A 24301-nucleotide genomic window follows, 5' to 3' on the forward strand; every position below is an offset into this window, starting at 1 on the left:
AAATTCCACGACTTTTCCATCCCACTGAAATGACAGCACTGCTCTTTCTTTAGCTTCTTTGCTACAGAGGACATACTGTAGACCAGTACCTTCCAGGTGTCCATCATTTCCATGTTTTCCTTGGTGGCCTGCTGGATCTTCTGCTTCATCTCACTGATCTCCAGGTTCTGTTTATCTACCACCGCCTTCAGTGAGTCCGCCTCCTGCTGGCTTGCTGCTAACGCTGCCTCATACTTTACTCTGAGTTTGCTGCTCTCCTTGTGGTGCTCACGGCCTGCCGACAACAACTGCTCCCGGAGGACCAGGGTCTCTGATTGGGCGTTGGCCCCCGCACCCGCTTCGCTATCAGCAGCTTCTCTCAAGCTTGTGTCTTCTCGTCTGAGCTGCGCCTGGAGGTCCTCGATCTCAGCTCTCCTGAGGGTGAGCTCGTCCTCCAGCTGCACGATGCGACTCTGTTCCTCCACTGTGGTTTGCTGATGAAACAGAGAGTAACAGACATTCCTGAGTTTGAGTTTTTTTTTTTTCTTTGAGTTGTCAGAGCAGAAAGATGTCAGCTTTTCAAAGGAACGACCTCTTTACTGCGACGGGTGGAAGATCCTGCAGCAGAGTGAGGGCTTTACAGAGAAAAGCTGACACAAATTAGGTTTAGGACAAAAGAAATCAAAGAGAAACTCCTGGAGATTCTTTAATTAACAAAATTAATCTGGAGAAAACCGCAGGCAGCAAAATACATTCCAGTAAAAAAAATAGCAGAAATAAAAGACATGAGGAGTCTGGACAGCAGCAGACTGATGAAATGTTTGGCTCCTTTTTCCAAATGAAATGAAACTGATGCTTTTTCTTTCATTTTTAACATTTCCAACACTTTTGTCTGCATTTTAAACATGAACGACACAAATTAATTGTTTTGGTTTTCTGTTCTGCTGATCTGAGCTGGTTTGCATCCTACACACACCATCAGGCAAGTCCTGTTCTGGTCCTGCAAGGCCACAGCCTGCAGGTTTTAAATGTTTCCTATTTCCACCTGATTGAGGTAAACTCTAACCCCCCCTTCCAAAAAAAGAAATAATGTTTAATTGTATAGCTTGCTGCTTATTGTTCATTTAATATCTTTCTTTTTTCTTATTTTTATTGCATTTACTTTGATTTTATATCATTGTAAATAAATTCAGATGTTACGGTGCTCTCTCTCTCTCTCTCTCTCTCTCTCTCTCTATATATATATATATATATGTATGAACAACCTGGAATTTATGGAGAAAAATAAGAGCCGGTTCAGCTATGTTCTGCCTCAGTGTATCATTTATAACTTGATTACCATTTACACTTCACAGTGGATCTACACAATTACACAACAGTTAATCACATGTAATAACTTTTCAACCACTAGAGGTTATTTTAAATTCATAATTTGATTTGATCAAACGTTACATAGTTTGTTTTGTTTCCTCAAATTTTCTGATTTTTCAGGTTTAACTTTGGGTGTTTTGTCCATCATCTGTAAAAATCTCAGATTCTCTTCTCACTGATGCCCCAAACAGCAAAAATCAGACTGGAATATTTAAAGCTGAATAATTAAATCTGACTGTGTGATTAAAAAGTTTTTTTAGGGCTGAGTTTGCAGCTGGAAAACACCGACATGCAGAACACACAGGCCCTGCAGGATTAGCTAATAATTCTTTTTGGGTTTGCTACTTTGAGCAACAACTTAAACTATAAAAAATATCTTCTTCTTAATAGAAAAGTATTGATTAAATCAGTTATAAGCCCTCTATAAATTCTAAGAGTCAAATCTTGCTGATGCATCCAGCTACTCTCTGTTCTGGCAGGCAGAGCTGCACTCCATCAGAGTGCTGGCTCCAGCACGGTGCTCCACTCATAATGAAGTTGTACAGCTGCAAGTCGTTGTGTCATTTCCTTTTAAAATAATTCAACGAGGAGCCAAATGATCAATGTGTTGCTGTCCAAGCATTTGTGCAGCTCTCTGTATGTGCAAAGAAGTGGAAGATGAGAGCACAGCCGTTCTCTGATCACCTAGAAGCAGCCAAGCAAATATGATAAAGCTGAAAACAAACCTCCACATGGCTAACCACACACACAAACACACACACAGCTGCTAACATCCTCCGCACATTTCTATCCAAAGAAAACAAGAAGAAGATTGAGGAGGAAGATTTGTGCACAAATGTTAATTTCCACCATGTGGGAGAAGAATCAGACCTCAGAGTTACAGGTGATTTATTTCAGAGATGCAGGCTGAACTGCATCCAGACCACAGCACACAGGAGTGAGAGAAAGGAGAAGCTACGCCAGGTTAATGTCCTTGACAGCATCTGAAGTTGATTTAAAGTCAGGAATTGAGATAGCTCAGCAGCGGATCAAAGCCAGAATACAACTTTTTTTTTCACCTTTGTTCTCTTACCCAACCTCAAGGATGCTGCAACATGACTGCGTCTTCCCTGTTGGCAGAAGCAGGAATCCAGCATTTCAAAGTGTTTCGTTACGTCTGAAGCTTAAAAACTCAAAGCTTGTACAGACTGATGAGCCCAAAGCTGGTGACTGTAGATCAGGGATCACCAACTCCGGTCCTTCAGGACCGGCATCCTGCAGGTACTGGATGTTTCTCTACTGCAACACTTGATTCAAATAAAATGGATCTCCAACAGCTTGTTGTCAAGTTCTGCACACGTCTGTGTTGCTGCAGGGACACATCCCATAGCTGCAGGACACTGGCCCTCGAGGACCGGAGCTGGTGATCCATGCTGTAGCGGCTCTGGAGGCCAAACCTAATAATAATAACCACTAGAATTTCTCAAACAACCAGCCATGAATCCCAGTTCAGCAACGTGTCATGTATCAGTTATCTCCATGCCTTGCACATTCATCCAGCATGTTTCTGGACTGAAGAATTCAGATTATATGTTCAGGCATTCCATGTCCAGGCGGTAACTTAACCCGTAAAGTTAACCTGTTAACTCCAGTTCAGGAGACCACGCCTCCTCCTCTGATCACCTGCTGATCTTCTACCCGCTTCATCCATCTGATCTGTCCATCGCGTTCTCTCAACCCATCCAACCATCCATCCGTCCATCCATCCCATTTCATTCATTTTTTGTCTTTTTTTCAGGGGGCTCCAAAGTCTAATTATATCCCTGAGATCCCGAGACAGAACCTGACAGAATTTTTCAATTAACTTCAGTCATAATCAATAATACAAACATTTTATTATTCTAATTATTTTAACCCTTTAAATGCCGATTTGATCACAGACGTCACTGTTTTACAGAAAAATATATTTACATAACATTAGTTTTTTTTTTTCAATATAATAAAAGTTGGCCACTGGGTGTTTTTAATTTATTTATTTTATTATTTTTTAAAGATCAGTCTTAAATACACTAGAGCTTGTTTTTGTTTGTTTGTTGTTTTTTACGGAGAGGACATCTGATTTGTTTTCACACCAAAACAGTAGTAAATTTTATATTTGTTACATTAGTAAAATGAAAGTTGTTTCTAATTTTCTGCTGCTTATCCAAGGTCGGGTCGCGGATGCCTAAGCAGGGAAACCCAGACTTCCCTTTCCCGGCCACATTCACCAGCTTGTTCAGGGGGGGATCCTGAAGTGTTCCCATGCCAACCGAGAGATGTAGTCCCTCCAGTGTGTCCTGGGTCTTCCCCGAGGACTCCTCCCGGTGGGACGTGCCCGGAACACCTCTTCACACTCTGCTGCAAATCGCTCCAGCTATATGAACTTTATAGTTTATAGTTATACAAATTATATGTAAAATAAATTTATAAACTCATTATTTGTTTTAAATAAAGAAATTTCCAGCCCCCCAACATGTATTATATGGAAAATAACTACAGCTTAATATTTATTTCCACTTTTTTTTCCTCAAAACTTTCAAACAACTTCTGTCATTTTTATTATTCAGATTATTTTAACCCTTTAAATCTAATTTTCATTACAAGATGTTGCTGTTTTTAATGAAAAAATATACACATGAAATTAATGTTTTATGTCAGTTTTTTTCTTGTTTGTCCTCCCAGAGTCTCTGAGCAGAGACCACTACTTATTCTGTCATGATGTTGAAAGCTAATAAACTTTTGATTATTGATCATTAATCATGTTTTGCTGATCTTAGGTCAGATTTACATCAACAAATCCCATAAAAAGACCAAAAAGAGCACTGAGGTTTTTTTTATAAGCTGATCCACATTACTCACCCTGAATGTGTATTAATCCACAGCTGAAAATAGTCCCAATAAATATCCTTTTAATTTCAGTAAAGTAACATTTGATTAAATCTGAAGTATCTACAGACGTCTCAGACCACAAAGAGAAGCAAAAAGCTGCTGGCAACTACACCTGAACATGTTTACTCTTATCTTTGCATCATAAATAATTTTTCAGATATTTTGGATTTCTTTTCATTTTGGGCATCAAAGACAGTCAGAACATGCCTTTAACCACTGCAGCTCAGGATAAATGAGCATTTAACAGAAAACAAGCACAGGCAAACAGGCTCATGCTTTTTACCCTCCGCCTCTCTAGCTCTTTCTGGAGCTCCTCTGCTCTCGACTTTTCGAGGAGCAGGCTCCGCTCAAGCTGACGGATATGAGCGTGTTCCAGTTTCGTCTGAGTCTACGGAAAGAGAGACAGACAGACGGAAAAAGAGCCTGAAATGGAAGGAGACCACAGGAGAGACGGAAACAGACGATCAATATGTAGCCCGGTAGCAGCAGGTGATCATGTGACGGGAAGAGCTCAGAGGCTGGACTGCACCTCCTATAACTGCCTCCGAATAACCGCTGCTGAAACACCAAAGAATAGCAATAATATGGTTTGAAAAATGTGTTTTATAAAACAAATTTGTATGCTGTCAACCAAAAGTTAAACAAATACAGAATTTATAAACTAATAAGATATATAGATTCATATGGATTCAAGAAATGAAATCATTTTAATTAAATGTCACATTGTTGTGCTAAATGCATTTAGATGTAATTTTGATCTTACCTGAACTTTTGGTTTACTTTGAAAAACATGGAAAATAAAAATCAAGTCTCCAAATTTCACTTATCTTTATTTTGATTTAAAAAGAAGAGAATTAGCTGGAAACGTATTTAAACAAATGTGTTGGGAAAAACTGACGTTGGGGTTTATTTTACAGTAAAGTGTCCATTGAGTCATGCTTTGTAATGTAATAATTTAATTTTTACATTATCAGTCCTGTTTGGGAAATTAGGCTCTGCATTTTACCCATCTTTAGTAGATTTGTGCCTTGCTTAGGGCCTGACCAGCGACTTTAGACCCATTGTATTGTCTGGTTGTGAATGTCTTGTTTTTCTAAATCAGATTTAAATGCACCAGCAGGTCATATAACATTCATATAACATTCAACTTCCTTATTCATCATTAATTATGGCCTTAAAGTTGAAATATCCTTCTCTGTTTATTTTAGGGCTTTGTAAAATGATGGTCAATCATTTGGTTTTAACTTTTTTTTTAACTTTTTTGTATTCAGTTTTTCAGATAGAGCGACTTTCACAATCTGGAGATTAGAAGGAATTCATTAACACAATTTATTTTGTGATTTATCACTGGGAAAAAGATAAAACATCAATACAAAACTGAACTGTTTTTGTCATGAGATCAAATGATTGTTATTAGTAATTTAGGATTTCTGATAGAAATTAATCTACTTCTTTCTCGGTTTTTGTTGAAAACTCATGACTTTTTCCTGCCTCCTGCGACAGTCCGATGTCTGATGTAGATGGAGATTAAACCATTTACACCTTTTTTTAAAGGATTGAGGGCTTCAGAGAACATCCATTGTTATTGTAAATGCAAAATTCAGAGTTAATTTAAGCTCACTGAAGCTTATATTTTAATTAAACTGCTTTATTTGAGTGGACAGATTAGTCTGAGGGTGCATTTACACCAGGATAGTCCACTGCACTCGGTTCGAATGGGGATCCGGTTTAGTTGAGACCTGCGTTCTTAGAAGAACCCATACCTGTGTTTGTAGACGAGCTGAGACCTGTGTTAGAAGACGCCCAAGACCTGCATTTGTAGGTGGACCCAGACCTGCGTTTGTAGGCGGACCCAGACCTGCGTTTGTAGACGAACCGAGACCTGCGTTTGTAGGCGGGCCCAGACCCGCGTTAGTAGGCGGACCGAGACCTGCATTTGTAGGCGAGCTGAGACCTGCGTTTGTAGGAGGGCTGAGACCTGCATTTGTAGGCGGACCCAGACCTGCGTTTGTAGACAGACCCAGACCTGCGTTTGTAGGCGGACCGAGACCTGCGTTTGTAGGCGGACCCAGACCTGCGTTTGTAGACGGACTGAGACCTGCGTTTGTAGACGAACCGAGACCTGCGTTTGTAGTCGGACCCAGTCCTGCGTTTGTAGACAGACCCAGACCTGCATTTGTAGGCGGACCCAGACCCGCGTTAGTAGGCGGACCGAGACCTGCATTTGTAGACGAGCTGAGACCTGCGTTTGTAGGAGGGCTGAGACCTGCGTTTGTAGGCGGACCCAGACCTGCGTTTGTAGGCGGACCCAGACCTGTGTTTGTAGACGAACTGAGACCTGCGTTTGTAGTCGGACCCAGACCTGCGTTTGTAGGCGGACCCAGACCTGTGTTTGTAGACGAACCGAGACCTGCGTTTGTAGTCGGACCCAGACCTGCGTTTGTAGGCGGACCTAGACCTGCGTTTGTAGACGAACCGAGACCTGCGTTTGTAGGCGGACCCAGACCTGCGTTTGTAGGTGGACCCAGACCTGCGTTTGTAGACGGACTGAGACCTGCGTTTGTAGGCGGACCCAGACCTGCGTTTGTAGGTGGACCCAGACCTGCGTTTGTAGACGAACCGAGACCTGCGTTTGTAGGCGGACCGAGACCTGCGTTTGTAGGTGGACCCAGACCTGCGTTTGTAGACGGACTGAGACCTGCGTTTGTAGACGAACCGAGACCTGCGTTTGTAGACGGACCGAGACCTGCGTTTGTAGACGAACCGAGACCTGCGTTTGTAGACGGACCGAGACCTGCGTTTGTAGGCGGACCCAGACCTGCGTTTGTAGACGGACTGAGACCTGCGTTTGTAGTCGGACCCAGACCTGCGTTTGTAGACGAACCGAGACCTGCGTTTGTAGTCGGACCCAGACCTGCGTTTGTAGGCGGGCTGAGACTTGCATTTGTAGGCGGACCCGGACCTGCGTTTGTAGGCGGGCCCAGACCCGCGTTAGTAGGCGGACCGAGACCTGCATTTGTAGGCGAGCTGAGACCTGCGTTTGTAGGAGGGCTGAGACCTGCATTTGTAGGCGGACCCAGACCTGCGTTTGTAGACAGACCCAGACCTGCGTTTGTAGGCAGACCCAGACCTGCGTTTGTAGGTGGACCCAGACCTGTGTTTGTAGACGAACCGAGACCTGCGTTTGTAGGCGGACTCAGACCTGCGTTTGTAGGCGGACCCAGACCTGCGTTTGTAGGCGGATCCAGACCTGCGTTTGTAGGCGGATCCAGACCTGTGTTTGTAGGCGGATCCAGACCTGTGTTTGTAGGTGGACCCAGACCTGCGTTTGTAGACAGGCCAAGACCTGGTTTGCTTCTTTGATAAAAATCTAAATTCGCACATTGAAAAACAAAGCTGACTTTTGGAGCAAACAGACTGGGATTCTAATGAAAAAGACTGGTGTGAATGCATTCTAAGATAATTGTGTCCTGTCCCCATTACTGTTATATCACCTTATTATCCCCCACTGCTGGATGTCAGAGGTCTGGAGATGCCTATTCTGAGCACTGAAACATCAACTGAGTGTTTGATAATGAAAGAAAATTCACATAAAAATATAATATCTGAAACATATTTTTGTAAAAGTATCAGTCTGGAGAAAGATGAGGCTGATACTGAATTCTGACACTTCTTTATAACTAATTTAAATTTCCAAAGTATCTGAGGCTGATATCTTATTCTCTGCCATAGAGCTCTGTAACTTCATCTGCTGTTGACTAACCTGATGCTCAACACATTTATGATTGATCCCGACTTAACGTGCTGTTTCCTTCTTTACTGAACGCCATGTCAACCAAAGTGTTTACACCAGTAAACAGGCTGTGTAGATGACAGCTACAATCAGAGCTGTAAATATCTGCAGTTCTGTTATATAACACACCGCTTCTCCCAGAAAATGGTTGATGTTTTCATATTTCTTTGGTTTGCAGCAGAACAGCACAAAGAAAGCAGAGAGCTCCTGGTATCTATCTACTGCCTGCTGTTTTCACATTTCTCCACGGGTGTTTCTGTGAGATGTCTGACTCTCTGACTCTGGACTCTACACTTTTTTTAAACACATTTTACACAAGTTTTTGGTGGTCTTCAGGTTTTATAATAATATTCAGCATCTGAAGCAGCAAAGCAACTTCAAACATCAGTGACCTTCCACCTGTAGGACCTGCAGGGAGCTCACAGTTCTTTGAAGGCCTTGTCTAGTTTTCTGTAAACTTTCTCTTCTGTTTTAGTCTCAGGGACAGTACTTTTGGATTCCTCAGGTAAGTTTGGAAAACTTTTTGCTTGTTTCATGTTTCTGTGACAACATTTGGGTCCCTGTGGGCTACCACAGCCTCCCTCTTCCTTCAGATGGTGGCAGTGTAAGCTGACACTGCTATACCAGCACACCAGCCTGGATCAGTTTGTATGTTGACTGAATTTCTGTTCTAGTCGATTGAACCATCTTTTCTTCCAAGTATTCATCAGTTTTTCCTTTTCAATTCTCGTCTAGAGATTAGCTTCCTGATGATGTTGACGTTCGTGATGTCAGCTTTATTTGTTTGTAAAATCCTAAAATAGTTCTTTTTCTTTCTTTTCTCCACTCAGTGTGGTACATCTGCACTTTCTCCAGTTGAAAGGACTTGCTAGGTTAACCTAGCACAGATGGGTGAACCTAACCTATCTGTTCTGCCTCTTGAAGTATATCTTCACAACTACAAGCGCTGTATAATCTTGGTCTCTACAGAAAGCTGACGTGTGATATTACTACAGAAGTGTCAGAATCACGATATGTGTTACTGTGTCAGAGTAAATTTACCTGGAACACAGTAGAAAATGTAAATGTTATCTCCTAAAAGAAAACCACATTATTTCAGTGAAAACCAGAGGACAGCAGCCAAATTCATCCAGGTAGGAGCAGAGTAGTGTCTGATGAGGAACTGTGCCACAGTAGAAGGTAGAAAGTTAACCTGAGCAGTTTTCCAGGTGTTTTAATAGAGGCATTACACAGGTAAATATCTCACAAAGCCATCAGCCGATGTTGACGATGGACACCTCTATCACTGGTCAGACTCAGGAGAATCCAGGGATAGCCCACCTTAGAAACACCATGAGGATCCAGAAAGAAGTGAAGCCCAAGATAGTCTATGAAGAGTGAATATTTCACTATAAAACCTCCTTCATCTCCATGGAAACTAGCAAGACCTTCATGATTAATTATAAACAAAGGCAGAGTCATAGAAGAAGACATTAGCTGAGTTTTTAGAGCTGGAATCAAACTCTTCACCACAAAATGGCCTCAAAAGTAAGACATGATTTCTGATTCTGGCTGCTAGCTCTCAGCTTTTTTGTCCCGCAGTGATGAGACAGATGTCTTTGTAATCTGTCTCTGCTTTCATTTGACACAGTGTTTGTGTGGAAGCTCTAAACTTGACAGTGATGTTCTCATGTTTGTCTTAGATTCTCATATAATTGCTTGGGGTTTAAACTGTGTTTGTTTTGGACACACTGATTGGTAGAGTCTTTCAGCCGAGTTTCTCCCCCTCATTTAGCTTTGCTACATGCTAGCATTGCTGCTTCCTAGGGTATGCCAACATCTTCTGTACTGCATAGATCTGCACTGTAGTATCTCATGAAGCCCCCTATACAAAGGGTTCTCATCAAGAAGAGGTTAAACAAAATAGCATCAGACACTTGAAATGCAGCAATTTCTTATGAGACAACAGGTTCGTCTAGTTTTCAGCTTCTCTGCGGTGGCTGGTTTGAAACTTTTCATCAGATTTGTTGACAGAAAGAAAACAGATTTATGAAAGTCAATATGATATGTTGCAGAGCAAAGCTGAGTGTTTATCTTTCTGATTCCAGCAGATAACCTTTTAATTACTCTTTGATCATCTTTGTCTGTTAACAGTGACGATATACTTTCCATGGATTATTAGAACTGTAATCATCCTACTTGCACAGGGACAGCTAGCATCTCCTTCCCTTCAGATTTCTCTCCAGTTAGAGATGGAAACATGAACAGATCCTGAATCTGAACTAAACATTCAGACATCCATTCGCTGTTTTTCTGCTATAATTTATTAACATCTGCGTAGCTGAGGAAAGCAGCTCAGTGGGCGGAGAAGATGTGAATCAGACGTTCATTCGTCCTGCTACAGCAAAAAAATAAATAAATAAAAAATAAAAAGAGAACTGAACTCTGATTAAACCTCCTTTATGTTCATTAAATCAAATGTCTATGTGTTTATGTGATATACAGAAAGTTTGCACATCTTTCAAAACACACGATCACCTTCCCCCTCTTTCTGTCTTGATGTCCATCGGCTATCGTGGACCTGTACAGCGCATATACGGCTCATATATTCTATTTATAAAACAGGAGTGAATAATGCTGACAAATACCTCCAGGTCTCCTTTGGTGATGGACTCCTCTTCTACTCTGAACTGGAGATCTTCCACTTTCCTGGAAAAACAAGAATGTGGGTCATGAACTAAAACGATTCAATCCATCCATTTGGACCTGGATGGGTCAGCAGTCCGTCACAGGACCAGCAGGGCGCCAGTGTGAAGTACTGGTCAAGTGTTAAAGTTTGATTTATTTGACAAATCGATCTCTGCTCACGTTTGGCCTCATTCAACAATATCTTCTTACCATTCTTCTTTAATTTGTTCTTACCTTGTACTTAAGATTTTTTTCTTTTTACAAAAACTCTCCATCAGATTCATGAACGTGTTTATAGGCCACAAAATTTTTCCTCTTAGACTGGTGAATACCAACCTTTAAGTTAAAGGTGTCATTTGTCTCAAATTTGCATGTAAACACCCAAAAAATGCCCATAAAAGGTGCAAGTTGACGGGTCGTGTGCAAAAAGAGATTCCAAAGGAAAGAATGTAAATAAAAAAAAATGTGTACTGAAACCTGTTTGTCCTGATTTTTAAAGTGATAAATTGGTTCTATATAATCAAATAGAGAAAATAATAAAAGCAGGTTTATGCACGTTAATTCTTCCTGAACTTGGACAGCAGCCTGTAGGACAGCAGCATGAATGCGTCGGGACAAACATCCTGGAGGTGTCCTGGCTTTAGAGGTAAGTGGTGCACCCTAAAATAAATGTTCATCTCTCTTTACTGAACATCCTACTGTTTGTAAAGCAAATGACCTCCTGCTGCGTCCAAAAACATCCAGCATCCTTTAAGATGCAAATATAACAAATGGAGGATCTGATGTAAATAAAACCTCTGTCTGAAGGTCGATCAGTGGTGGTATTTACCAGACGACCAGGACATAACCCTGATTTTCTAACAAAACTTATCATTATGGTATAAAAAGCCACTGTGTAGTACTATTCAGCTATCAAAGACCACATTCAGCAGGTGGCTCTGGGAGTCACAGGTGTCCAAGATATTTGTTTTAATCCACACGTGTGCAGTCTATTCAAGGTTTTAAAAAGATCAGCAACAGAATTAAACTATTTTATTGTGTTTTAATTCACTGAACAACAGAAAACAACACAAACAATGATTTTAAACACAGTAGGAGTCAGTCAGTATGTTACTACACTGCCTGGCCAAAAAACAAGTTGCCACCTAGATTTAACTTAGCAAATACGTACGAGCCTACTTCATGGGTATCTTTTAGCTGCAGCAAGTTATTTAACCCAACGGATGCAAAAACTAGCTTCTCATTTCTTAAACAGCCATGTGGAAAGACATGTTAGTCTGTTCCAGAATGATCAAATCACTGGCATCAAGGTAGGGCTGTACAAGTTTATACTTCTACTTACTCCTTTTCAGACATGAAATGTGAAGATGTGAATATTTTAAATATTGTAAATGAAAGGACATGTCTGAAATAAACTTTGAAATGAATTGCAGCAGAAAAAACCTCTACAGAGATGCAGAAACTACTAAAATTGGGTTAAAAACTGTCTAACGCATCATTAAAAACTGGAAGAATAGTGGAGAACCATCGCTTTCCAGCAAGAATTAATTAACGGTGGTTGAAAAAAAATCCTGAACAGCCACATTCCAAGATGACAGTGCCAGGATTCATGGGGCTCAGATTGTAAAAGAGTGGTTCAGGGAACAGGAGACATCATTTTCATACGTGGGTTGGCCACCACAGAGTCCAGACCTGAACCCCATGGAGAATCTTTGGGATGTGCTGGAGAAAACTTAGAGCGGTGGTTGGACTCTCCCATCAGTACAAGATCTTGGTGAAAATTGAATGCAACTTGGTAACATTCTAGTGGCTTTAAGCATTGGCTTCAAACATGTTAGTAAGACGGGACCTAAGAAATCATACAAAGACTTTCATGGAAGCCACAATTTTTGTAAAAAGTTTGTAACCAGGGCTTTTGTTCATATAGGCCCAATGTTTCCTCTCAGTTATAACTTAGAAAACAATTTTATCTCCCTGTGACTAGAAACAAAACCATTTCTGGCTTTCTTTATTTTATTTGTTTTCTAATCAATCTATTTCATTTATTTATTATTAGTATTATTACAAGTATTAAGTGTTTATTTCTATATTATTTATTTCTGTATTCTGAGTATAACACTATATACAGTGTTATTAATTTATTTAATATCTATTTTATTCCAGTCTTTTTATTTTAGTTTTTTTGAATATATTAATTTTCTTTTTATATAACTAAACAAATTCAGACGTTAAGGGGTTAAGGACTTTTTTGCATCTGTGCAAACCTCGCAGGAAGATAACGTGCAGGAATGACGAGAAATTAGAAGAATTCAGGAAGTTGCACACATTAAACCCCTTCGTTTATAAGTTTGTTTACATACAGTCCTGGGAGACAGAGCCAGGAAAGTTGTTTCCCACTGCTTCCAGTCTCTCCCCGTATCCCATTTCCCTAATTTGAACATTCCTCATTTCCTCTCCTCAACTCCCCTCCTCACATTTATTCCCTCCCACCAGAGATGCAAGCAGAGGAGACAAGAACAGAAACAAGGAGAGAAGGTCATCTTTACTTCAGAGACTCTATTTTTATATATATGTATATATATATATATATATATATATATATATATATATATATATATATATATATTTTTTCTTCTAATCTAATTTAAAGCTTGTGATTATCTCATCATATCTCATTCAGATATCATTGCTGCCAGAAGAATAGAGCGGATGAAAAACCAGGAGCAGAACAGGACACTTAGGTTACTTTCATTTTGATTTCAGCACATGATGTGTGTGTGAGATCACCTCTTCTCCTCTTCCAGCTGGTTGGCCAGTTCCAGTTTATCTTTCTGAGTGCTGGCCAACATGGTTCGGACCTGCTGGAGCGTGCTCTCGTTCTCCGAGACGTACTGCGGGCAGAAAGAAGACGACTGTCAGCGTGTCAGGTTATGGCTTGCAACTCCTTCCCTCACGGACACCTGCAGCCTTTTCCATACCTGCATGTGCTGCGTTTTGAGGACGCTCAGCTCTTTCTCTACCTCGCAGATGTGGCTGGTTGCCTTGGCAACCTCGGCTCGCTCCAGGTCCCTCTCAGCCAACAGCTGCTCGATGTGCTGCTGCTTCTCCTTCAGGGCTTCCTGCAGCGCAGTGGTGCCCGAGATCTTACGGGCATAGCGCGACGACGTCTCTGTGAGCTTAAAGTGAGGAAAGACAGAACATGTGAAAGAATGGATGCTGCGATCTTTCATCTCTTCTTTTGTTTTCTTTCTTTCTGATATGTTGTGAATGTCAGTATTGGGTAGTAACACATTATTGTAATGCTGTTACTTTTGTCAGTAACTAATACTCTAATGCAATACTCTTTAAATATAGTAACTAAGTTACCATTACTCTATGATGCGTTACTCCGTTAATGGCTAAATTAATACATTATGACCAGCAGCTGTGAGCTTCTTCCTGTTTATAGCAGTGATGCAGCACGACATGGGAAGTGTTGCAAAGTCACTGTTGGGCTTATTTTTCTGTGAAGTTTCTTGTAAGTACTGTGAGTTGCAGGATTGTGCTTGCTTTCTTAACTGTAGTTGCTTACTTGGGCTTCCCCTGCTCCCTTTGTGAAGCCCTCCTGATTCTCTCACAGCTGTCTATAAAGCAAGAACCCCTGGATGTGGACCGGAAACATGAACACAACAGTCCTTTTTTCAGGGACTATTGTAGTCTACAGTCATTTGGCAGATGCTTTTCTTCAAAGCGACTTACATCTGAGACACCATAGACACTGGTTAATGATACTCCTGATTTAACTAAGCAAATAGGTAAGAGCCTCCCATTGAATAATTAATGCATGGATGAATATTTGATTAAACAACCATGTGAAAGACACGTCCTGTGGTCGTGGAAAAGATGTCAGTCTGTTTCAGAAGGGTCAAATTATTGGCATCAAGCAAAGAAAACATCCAAGGAGATGCTGAAACTACTAAAACTGGGTCAAGAACTGTCCAACATTATGAAAACCTGCAAGGATAGTGGGGAACCATTGTTGAAGAAATGTGGTTGTGATCTGTGGTCACTTAGACATTTGGTCATATTGAGATGATTAAAAAAAAAAAAAAAAACACCAGTAGGACTATGTTTAATAGTAAACGAAAGAACATTTTCACATGAACAATGTGAAAGTAGCTCAATGGATTGGGATTGAAAAGCTGTGTATTAATTAGTGAGGCTAACCAGAGAAAAAAGGTTCAGTTTGCTAAGGAGCATAAAGACTGGACTCTGGAGCAATAGAAGAAGGTCATGTGGTCTGATGAGTCCAGATTTACCCTGTTCCAGAGTGGTGGGAGCATCAGGATAAGAAGAGAAGCAGATGAAGTGATGCAGCCATCATGCCTAGTGCCTACTGTACAAGCCTGTGGGGGAAGTCTATTATCTGGGGTTGCTGCAGTTGGTCAGGTTTAGGTTCAGCAACATTATGTGTCCAAAGAATGAGGTCAGCTGATACTTTAATATACTGAATGAGCAGGTTACTCCAGCTTCCCTGATGGCACGGCCATATTCCAAGATGACAGTGACAGGATTCATGGGGCTCAGATTGTAAAAGAGTGGTTCAGGGAACAAGAGACATCATTTTCTCACATGTACTGGCCACCACAGAGTCCAGACCTGAACCCAATGGAGAATCTTTGGGATGTGCTGGAAAAGGCTTTGCACAGTGGTCAGATCTGCCCATCATCAATACAAGATCTTGGTGAAAAATTATTGCAATGCTGGGTGGAAATAAATCTTGTGACATTGCAGAAGCTTATCGAGACAATGACACAGGGAAGCTGCTGGAATCAAAGCTGAAGGAGGTCCAACCAAATATTAGCAAGCGTCTTTTCTTCCTTTTGGGTGGGTAGTGTATATGAAATAATCATAGGGCGATGATATGAAAACTCTAAAAAATTCTGTCCACGTTAAGCTTTAAACTACAAACATATCTATGTGCTTTTTAAAGTATTAGGTTTTATTAGTATTAGCAGGTTAGATGGGGTAATAAAACTTCTGAACCCTTTTTGGTAACTAATGGGGTGAGACAAGGCGGCGTTTTGTCCCCTGGGCTCTTTAACTTGTATATGGACACTCTTTCTCAAAGACTTGGAAACTGTAAAACTGGCTGTGTGGTGGGAGAGAGGCATCTTAACCATCTTTGTACGCTAATGACTTAGTCGTCATGTCTCCTTATTCTGCCGACCTGCAGCAGCTCCTCAGAATCTGCTCAGATTTTGGTCAGCAATTTGATATAAGCTTCAACACTAAAGTCTGTTGTTATGATTGTGATGTTTAAAGAGGACAGGAAGGGAGCTTTCCCCTCTTTTCTTCTGGGAGACTTTGAATTACATGTTGTGAATGAAGTAAAATATCTCAGTCATGTCCTCAGGGACGACCATAGTGATGACGATGATATTCAGAGACTGTATTGTAAACTGTATGCACAGGCAAATATGCTGGCACGTAAATTTAGGATGTGCTCTTATAATGTTAAAATCGCTTTGTTTAAAGCTTACTGCACACCTCTGTACACTGCCCACTTGTGGTGCAGCTATAGTAAAGCTAAATTTAATAAACTGCAAGTTGCATTTAATGATTCTTTTAGAATTTTACTGAAGGTTCCTAGATGGACGGGTGCCAGCCAGCTGTTTGTGCAGAATGCTTTGCCCACTTTACATGCTGTTCTTAAGAATTTTGTCTATAAATTCATTATGAGACTGGAGGATTCTAAAAATGATATCATTATGGTTTTAACAATGCCTAAGATGAGCAGTGTACGATACAACTCTGGACTCTGGAGGCACTGGAGAAAGTGCTTGTATAGATTATGGACAAAGTTGTATAGTTTCTCTGTATTGTCTCTTTTTCCTTCTGTTTTGTTTTGTTGTTTGGTTTTATATGGACCAAATTGTGAGTCTGAAATAAAGAATTGAATTGAATATTAGGTCAAAAACGTTGTTATTTCATTCTATGAGGTTTCTGGATTAAATAAGAAACAGCTGCAACATGAAGATGGAGAAAATTAGCTCGCAACTTGACTGAAAGATGTAATATCATGTCTGAACACTAGAGGGAGTTCTTTGAAAAGATTTTAAATGTCACGCTTCAGCTCTGACTTCTGTTTAAACAGAAGATAAATGGAGTTTTTGTACAGGGGTTAGGTTTGTGAATTACAATTCTTCATGGAATTTTAAAAATTTATGAAAATAGACTAATAAAACAAAAACTGCTAATAAAAGTTTTTGAGGGGTTTCAGTGCAAAGTCAAATATATGGTAACTGCAGGTTAATTCATTATTTCTACTCTGTTCTGTTTTATGTTAACTGATTCCTACTGTGAATCTTTATTTATGTACCTTCAGATGAACTGTCTACATTAGGGACAATCCTTTGTTGTTTACTACTTGACAAAGTGAAAACGACGACAGAACAAACGTCTTTGTATACGGGTATGTTCTGTGCAGCCTGATTGGTTAGATAATTAACAAAGGTTGCTTTCAGTGCTGTCTGATGCTGCTGCCAACAATTAAGCAAAGTAAAGGGGAGTTTTCTTCATCCAGGCACTGGCTTGGAACCAGAAGCTAAAATCAATGTGAGATACCCTGATGTACCATTCACTTCAGTTTGCTGCCAGGCATAGCTGAGGGTCTTAAAGACACAGTGTTTAAAACCAGCTCAGCTCTCTTTGTCTGCACAGCAGTAAAAATACAAATTTCCTTCAATACTTCTTGCATAATGTGAAGAAGTGGGGATGTGATTACTTACAGTGAAATAATAATATGGGGACCTTTGCTTTCTTGTTAAGAGTCAGATGAGAGGTTTCCTACCAGCAGCCAGTTAGCTTAGCTTAGCATAAAGACAGCAAAATGCTAGCTTGGCTTTTTCCAAAGGAAACCAAATCTGTAAACCTCACTTTCTGACATGCAGCATCTTGTTCGTTTCACCTTTCAACCTCATGGTGGCAACAAGACTGACCAAGACTTCGAATCAAGCTCACAGATGAGAAAACTGATCATCTAACTCTCAGCAAGAAGACAAATTAAGGCATCCCACAGTAAGTCAAACCATTCTTTTAAACTGGACGTCACACTCTGAGGAGCCCGTCGGCTCTCTGTGCATCGCAGCCGTCTTACCAGTCCAGCTCGGCTCGGTCGTCCACCCACAGAGGAGGCCACCGAGCTGACTGAACTGATGGAGGAGCTGCTGGGGCTGTGGGCCAGAGAGGAGACCCCCATGGCCACCCGCTTGCTCTTCTTTGCCTTGGCTGGGCTGGTGGACGGGAAGCCGATGCGGATCACCTTATGGATCGGAGCAAACAGGCCAAACTTAGGAAGACACTGGAAGTATCTGCAGGAAGATAAGGAAGGAGGATGTAAGACGGTGAAGCTGTTTGCAGTCATGGAACTGACTTAAAATGATTCACTTATCCATTTGAAGGATGAAGACCTAATTGCTTTTAATTTGCTCTTCCAGGATGCTTGTGTATAAAACGATAACCCTTAAAATTATAATTCCATTTTAAAAATGTAGAAAGGTGAAGAAACAACCAAATGTTTGGCCAGATTTTTTTCAATTCAATTTTTATTCAGTTACATAGTAAACACAAAATGTGTTCAGTACAAACAATATTATAAAGTGACTGAAAAGGCCCAGGCTGAAGCATAATACTTCAGCATATATTTTTAAACCTTTCTCTTCGTTCTTGTTCTTCAGTTCACATTTTGTCTATTTTTAAGCCAATCTTTAACCAAGAAAATCCTATTTTCCAAGGGATTCCTAGGAAAGAAAACCATCAGCATAACCCATAAACAAGAGACAATCCCAGTTAAAAACAAACTAAATGAAGCAAACTAAGAAATTCAACCAATATAAAAAGGATCTGAAAGCAGTGACAGGGTAATGACTGCCCCTCCAGGTCTTTCAATGCAGATTTAAAGTGATTAAGAGTCAAAGTCTGTTTCAGTCTGAAGAAACATGATACTGAAATTCTATTTTCCTAATTTTAGTACAAACGTGGGGGACAATCAATGCCTAAACAGGGGATTCATCTTAAGTGGCTGAATCTAATCATACTTTTGTTGTTTTGATTTTATTTTGGAATAAAGAAAGTATCAAAAGCATAATAGATTTTAAGGTTTTATTAGTTTACATTTACATCTGCAGAGTATTTGTCTTACACCTTAAAAAAAAGCTTAATTTGTGTACACATTTCCCCATAAAAGCTCATTTCTTTTTCCTCTGTCAGATATATCAGTTTCAGACACAGTATAGGTAGACTTAACAAAGAGAAGTAGATGGAATGAATAGAACAGGTCTTTATGATACAAATGTGATCTGAGTAATGGGGGGCCTGGGCCCCAGAAGAGCTCTATGTCTAGCAACACCCCTGTGATACAGCTCTTTAACTTAGAGAAAATCAGAACAAAGATTCTCACACAGAATCACAGAACCAGATGACTAAAATGTCTTGGTTTCATCATTAGATGATTCACTGAGTCAAACACTAATGGATGATCATCTATTACTGGGCTAAAAGTAAGCCCTAAATTTCATAAAAATGCTGAATGGATGTGGAAAAAAGCCCAACAAAAGCAGGCCTGATCAGAACTGGACGGTCAGTCGGGATGATTTCATGAGCAACATGATCACAGAAAAACGGCTGAACAGATGGATCCACATCCTTCCTCTTAATTTCCTTTTAGAGGTAAAAAAAAGGGATGTGTAGTGTGTGTGTGTCTGAGTGTGTATACCTTGTACCAGCTACAGCACCATCATTCTTCCCCAGGGGCTCATCCAACTCGACCCCGCACCATTCACCCTTAGCAAAGTCGGTTTCTCCCATGTAACGGATGACTCCCATCTTAGAGCCTCCGACCTGAACATGAAGAAAATGAATCAGAGGATAATTAAAGGTGAGAAAGTGTGAGAGAATTATCATAATTGAATTTTACATTATAAGTCATCCGTAAGTCATGAGATTTGATACTTTGGCACAAAAATTAAACACGCTTTGAAAATGAGCAAATTTCTCAGAATTAGCTTAGTTTCTCTGAAAGGTAACGGTGCTTGTTGAATTCCTTGACTTTCTGCACCTTTTCTCAATTTCTTACAATTTAAAAAGACTAAATTTTTCCAAAATTTAGAAAACTCTCTTGTTCTTATGGCAAAAACAGACCAAAACACAGAAATGCTGAACCCTGGAAACCCAATCGGTCCTCATAAGGGCTGAAAAAAATGTGACATAATCAGCTGCTATAAATCTAATAAAACAGGACAACTGTGTTTATTTTCAACTGCTGCTCAAAGGTTAGACCCTAATGTTCACAACATCAGACAGTACTCCAGCCTCTTCCTGTCCAGGTGTACCCTGCCTCTCACCTAGAAGCTGCTGGAATAGACTTCAGCCCCCAGTTCGCCTGCGTTGTAATAAATGAAGACGGATGGATGGATTCAGACTTCTCAACTAAACAATGAGTCATTGAGAAAACTTTAAATAAGGCAACCCAGCTGTGAAGTATTTGTGAGTAAACGCTACAAAAAGTTGTTTCAGCTCAGACAGGAGTAGACCTGAATGTCCATCCTAAATATTTTAAACATTGATTATCTTGTTTAATTTTGGGTCACACAACCTAGTTGATTACACTCAGCTCTGACAAATATGGCCAGGAAAACCACATTTGTACATGTGGTTCTGGAACATTTTCATGTGGTTCACATTTAGTTAATATGAGTTTTCCATGTTTTTCATATGTGTTGTAAATAATGTGACTCTCTTGTTATTACTGACCAAAGGAAAAGAAAAATATGTGGAGTTTTTTTTTTATGTAAACTTTACAGGATTAATTAGAGTTAAGAGATTGTTAAGATCAATAAGATGCTTTAATTAAAAAAAGCAAGATATACACAGTTGCCCATGAAGTTGGAATAATGTGACAAACAATTCTTGTAAACTTCACCGTCTTTATCACAAACTGAAACGCCTCCATCGTTCCCTCAGTTAGATGAAAACAGTCCTGATGGAGTCAACAGTCAACAGAGTTGCCACCTCTGCTGTTCAGCTACCAACACACACATGCTGCGTCCAAGTCTGTTGGTTTAATTCACTAAACTTCTCTCCAGACTGGTCAACATATGCCAGAACAGCAGAGCCTAAACTATTCTCTTTCAATCAGAACAGTTATTTATTCTTCAGGATTAAACTTCAGATGCTGCAGCATGAGCCAAATAAATGGTAAAGATTTTTCTCTTCCAGTTCAAATCATTAAGAGATGAAGTTACTGATGCGTTAGAACTAAAAATCTGATGCTGGTTGAAAATCTGCACAATTTCCTTTTTTTTTTCTTTCTTCGAAGATAAAATAAATTTATAATTTTCTTGATTTCTGCCCTGAGATCAAGACAGTTGTCAGAATAAAAACTCAGTTTCTACAACATATAGGTAAATCAAAAAGTTCTTCTAATAACGGTAAACATTTGCATAGAACTGAGCATCAGAATGAGGACGAAAGAGGATCTAAGTGACTTTGAACGTGGCACGGTTGTTGGTCTGAGTATTTACTGGGATTTTCACACAGCCATCTCTAGGGTTTACAGAGAATGGTCTGAAGAAGAGAAAATATCCAGTGAGCAGCAGTTGTCTGGACCAGAATGTCTGGTTAGTGTCTGAGGTAAGAGGAGAATGGGCAGACTGGTTGGAGATGATAGAAAGACAACAGGAGGTCAAATCAGAGCTGGTTCCAACCAAGATATGCAGAATAGCATCTCTGGTGGCCGCTGTGAACACACCTCAAGGTCCCAACTTACAGACTGTAGACTGAAATTTCACAAATAATAAAAACTTAAGGTCAATTAAAAAGAAAAATCTTCATATTTGAGATCCTAAACCCAGAGAAGGTTTTATCATTTTTGAACTAAAAAACTTTGTGCTTCTTCTTTCTAAGCCAGTAAACTTTATCCTCTATGAACAGTTATTACAACACAGCTTTTGTAGCTCCACAAATATAAACTGAGGGACGTGAAGGTAATCTCTGCCACCCGTGATCTCACCCCTCTCCTCAAGAACAAAAACAAATGGCTTCCTGTCTGGATGACACTGAAATCCATAAGCAAGCTGCTGAATGTCTTTCCCACATGGTGACCACATGTATGACAGAAAATCACACAGGACTGAGCACACATCCCATTTCCTCAGGACATGGTGGAATTAAAGATCTCAAAAACACTTTAAGATGCTGCTCTTTATTCATTATATTTTAAGATCCTACTTCTAAAGTAATCAGCAGACATATTTTCACACATCTGAACATTAATCCTTAAAGCTACACTAGATCTGTGGCGCTCCCGAGCGCCGTTGCTTATATCATCAGCAGTTTCTCAGGAACAGTTGTGTGTAAATCTGCTGGCTCAATTGTGGTTCAGGTTTACAATCCAGCCACAAAATGTAGAGTTTATCTAGAGATTCTATACGGTAAGTCCAATGATCCATGATAACACCAATATTTATCACATTTCATCATAAAAAGATCACTGTCACTACTATGTTGCTAAGAGACCTGTAATTAGACCTGGACATGATGATGAAGACACTTCCTGTCAGACTTTCCATCAGTCAGAGCTTAATAGCTCAAATAGACAGTAATGTCCAATCAGGACTCGAGATGGTGATTTGAGACTCAACTCAGACTTGAGATTGGAGACTTGTGAAAAATCCTCTTTTTCTTTTTTTTTTCTAGGATCTTCTGTCTGCTGTCATTCTCCCAGATGTAATGTCACACAGAAGCGTCTGCAGCGTAATCAACAGAAAACATCTGTTGTTGCAGCACCGCTGTTACAAACTTAGTAAAAGAGACAAATATAAGAGCAGCAAATTGCAACCTCTGGAGGGGTTAGTCACTGTAATATAAAAGCTAATGTTAGCATCTATGTTAGCAACGAGCTTAGCGCCACAGCGGCACTCTATCCGACTGGCTCCATTGAATGTGTTCAGAAGAACGAGACATTTACTGAACTCAGTTTCTATGAACTGTGATTTTACCATGATGATGTTAAACTGGGACCAAACTGGGATCAGACCCACTGTAAATAACATGTTTTTTAGAAATGCAAGATAAATTTACTGGACCTGCAAGTATTGAATCTAATTTAAATATTTATGATTTTAATTCGATTTTAAAAAAATTAAAAAAATGATATTTTCTGTAGTCATCTCACATTTTTTTTAAGCCCCTTAAAATAAAAAAATTTTTCTGATGCACTAGTGTAGCGATCACCAACTGTGGACCTGTGGAGCCACTGTCCTGCAGATTGTACATGTTTACCTGTTGCAATACACCCGAGTCAGATTATTAATGGGTCATTAAGAGCAGAACTTGACAACAAGCTGTCATTTAAACCAGATGTGTTGCAGCGGTTGGTCCTACACTAAATTGCAGCATATTGGCCCTCCTCTCTACATGCAGGGAAAAAAAGTTTAAAAAGTTTTCTATGGGTCCAGATAGATTTTGGTTCACACTAAAACCTCTTGATTAAGCTATGTTAGGAGCATATTTACTAATCTGAATAAATTTCCATGTTCATCTACAGGTTTTCAGTATTTAGGTAAAAGAAACTGTCAAGAGAAAAATAGAGCATTTGTCAATCAGTGCTGCTACTAAATGCTGGCAGATAACGGCTGAGTGAGGACTGCAGTTTTCTAACCAAGACCAGACAGTAAACGCTTCATGGGGAATTACTCATTACAACTAAAAGTGACTTGTGACTTGACTTGGACTTGCAAAAAAGGACTTGTGAACATCTCTGGTGAAAGATCATCAAGTGAGCAGAAAGTTCTATGTGTGTCTGAAAGGAAGAAAAATAATGCTCCTCTATGGCTGGAATAAAGCCAAGAAGACGTTTTTGATGCACGGTGGCGCCAAAAAGCAGCTGAGTTAGTTGGTTTTGAAACAGAAATAACCGAAAATGAGGAAAAAAGTGTAAATATGTAAATAGTTTCTGTTGTGAGTTTATTTTAATACCAATATTTTTCTCCTGAAAGCCAAGAATGATGTGCAGATGAGAAAAAGTTCGATCACTGTTGATCTGTATGTTATTTCTACAAAGTTTTGTTAGTAATAAATTCAGTTTTATTCTTCTGGTTGGGTTTTATGCTGCTATAACTTGATACATTCATTTTACATAAATTTAGCCTCATAATCTGACAACTGAGGCCGTCCGCATGCTGACTGGGATTAAACGAACTGAGCTTCTACGTGCATTTTTACATTAACTGTGATGTTTGTTTTTTTAGGTGTTTGCATATAAAACCTTACTTGTGTTCAGTATGAAACTAAATATAGGGGGAAAAATGTGACAAATCATAAATTTGGATTTCAAGTGTCAGATTAACAGCTCACATCTGAGCTAAAGAGGAAGGCGTGATGAGGAACACAGTGGTGTCGGAGGACATTAGATCGAACTGGTTTCTGTCGCCGTCCATGTTAAAATGCCACCACTTTTCAAACCAGAGAGTATTAACCCAATCCTGACTCTTGGAAAGTTTACACAATTATTCTCATTAGTTTAGCAAAGGTTGTGCTAGTTAA

The 24301-nt window shown here is 39.9% G+C and overlaps 1 protein-coding gene across 4 annotated transcripts in view; it reads right to left on the minus strand.

Moving 5' to 3' along the window:
* Window positions 1–24301, minus strand: part of clip2 (CAP-GLY domain containing linker protein 2) — a 58761-nt gene that overhangs the window by 12847 nt on the left and 21613 nt on the right. For 2 of the 4 annotated variants that reach the window (XM_042007891.1, XM_042007892.1), the window contains exons 4-10: window positions 19473–19597; window positions 17856–18069; window positions 13696–13893; window positions 13505–13608; window positions 10678–10738; window positions 4541–4645; window positions 90–473 (exon numbers count right to left, since the gene is read on the minus strand). In XM_042007891.1, the coding sequence (XP_041863825.1) occupies window positions 90–473; window positions 4541–4645; window positions 10678–10738; window positions 13505–13608; window positions 13696–13893; window positions 17856–18069; window positions 19473–19597 (1191 nt within the window). Of the gene's footprint in view, window positions 1–89; window positions 474–2408; window positions 2460–4540; window positions 4646–10677; window positions 10739–13504; window positions 13609–13695; window positions 13894–17855; window positions 18070–19472; window positions 19598–24301 lie in introns of all 4 variants that reach the window. The other 2 variants (XM_042007893.1, XM_042007894.1) reach the window with 2 other exon arrangements.

This window comes from Melanotaenia boesemani, chromosome 15, assembly GCF_017639745.1.
Source record: "Melanotaenia boesemani isolate fMelBoe1 chromosome 15, fMelBoe1.pri, whole genome shotgun sequence".
Lineage (NCBI taxonomy): Eukaryota > Metazoa > Chordata > Actinopteri > Atheriniformes > Melanotaeniidae > Melanotaenia > Melanotaenia boesemani.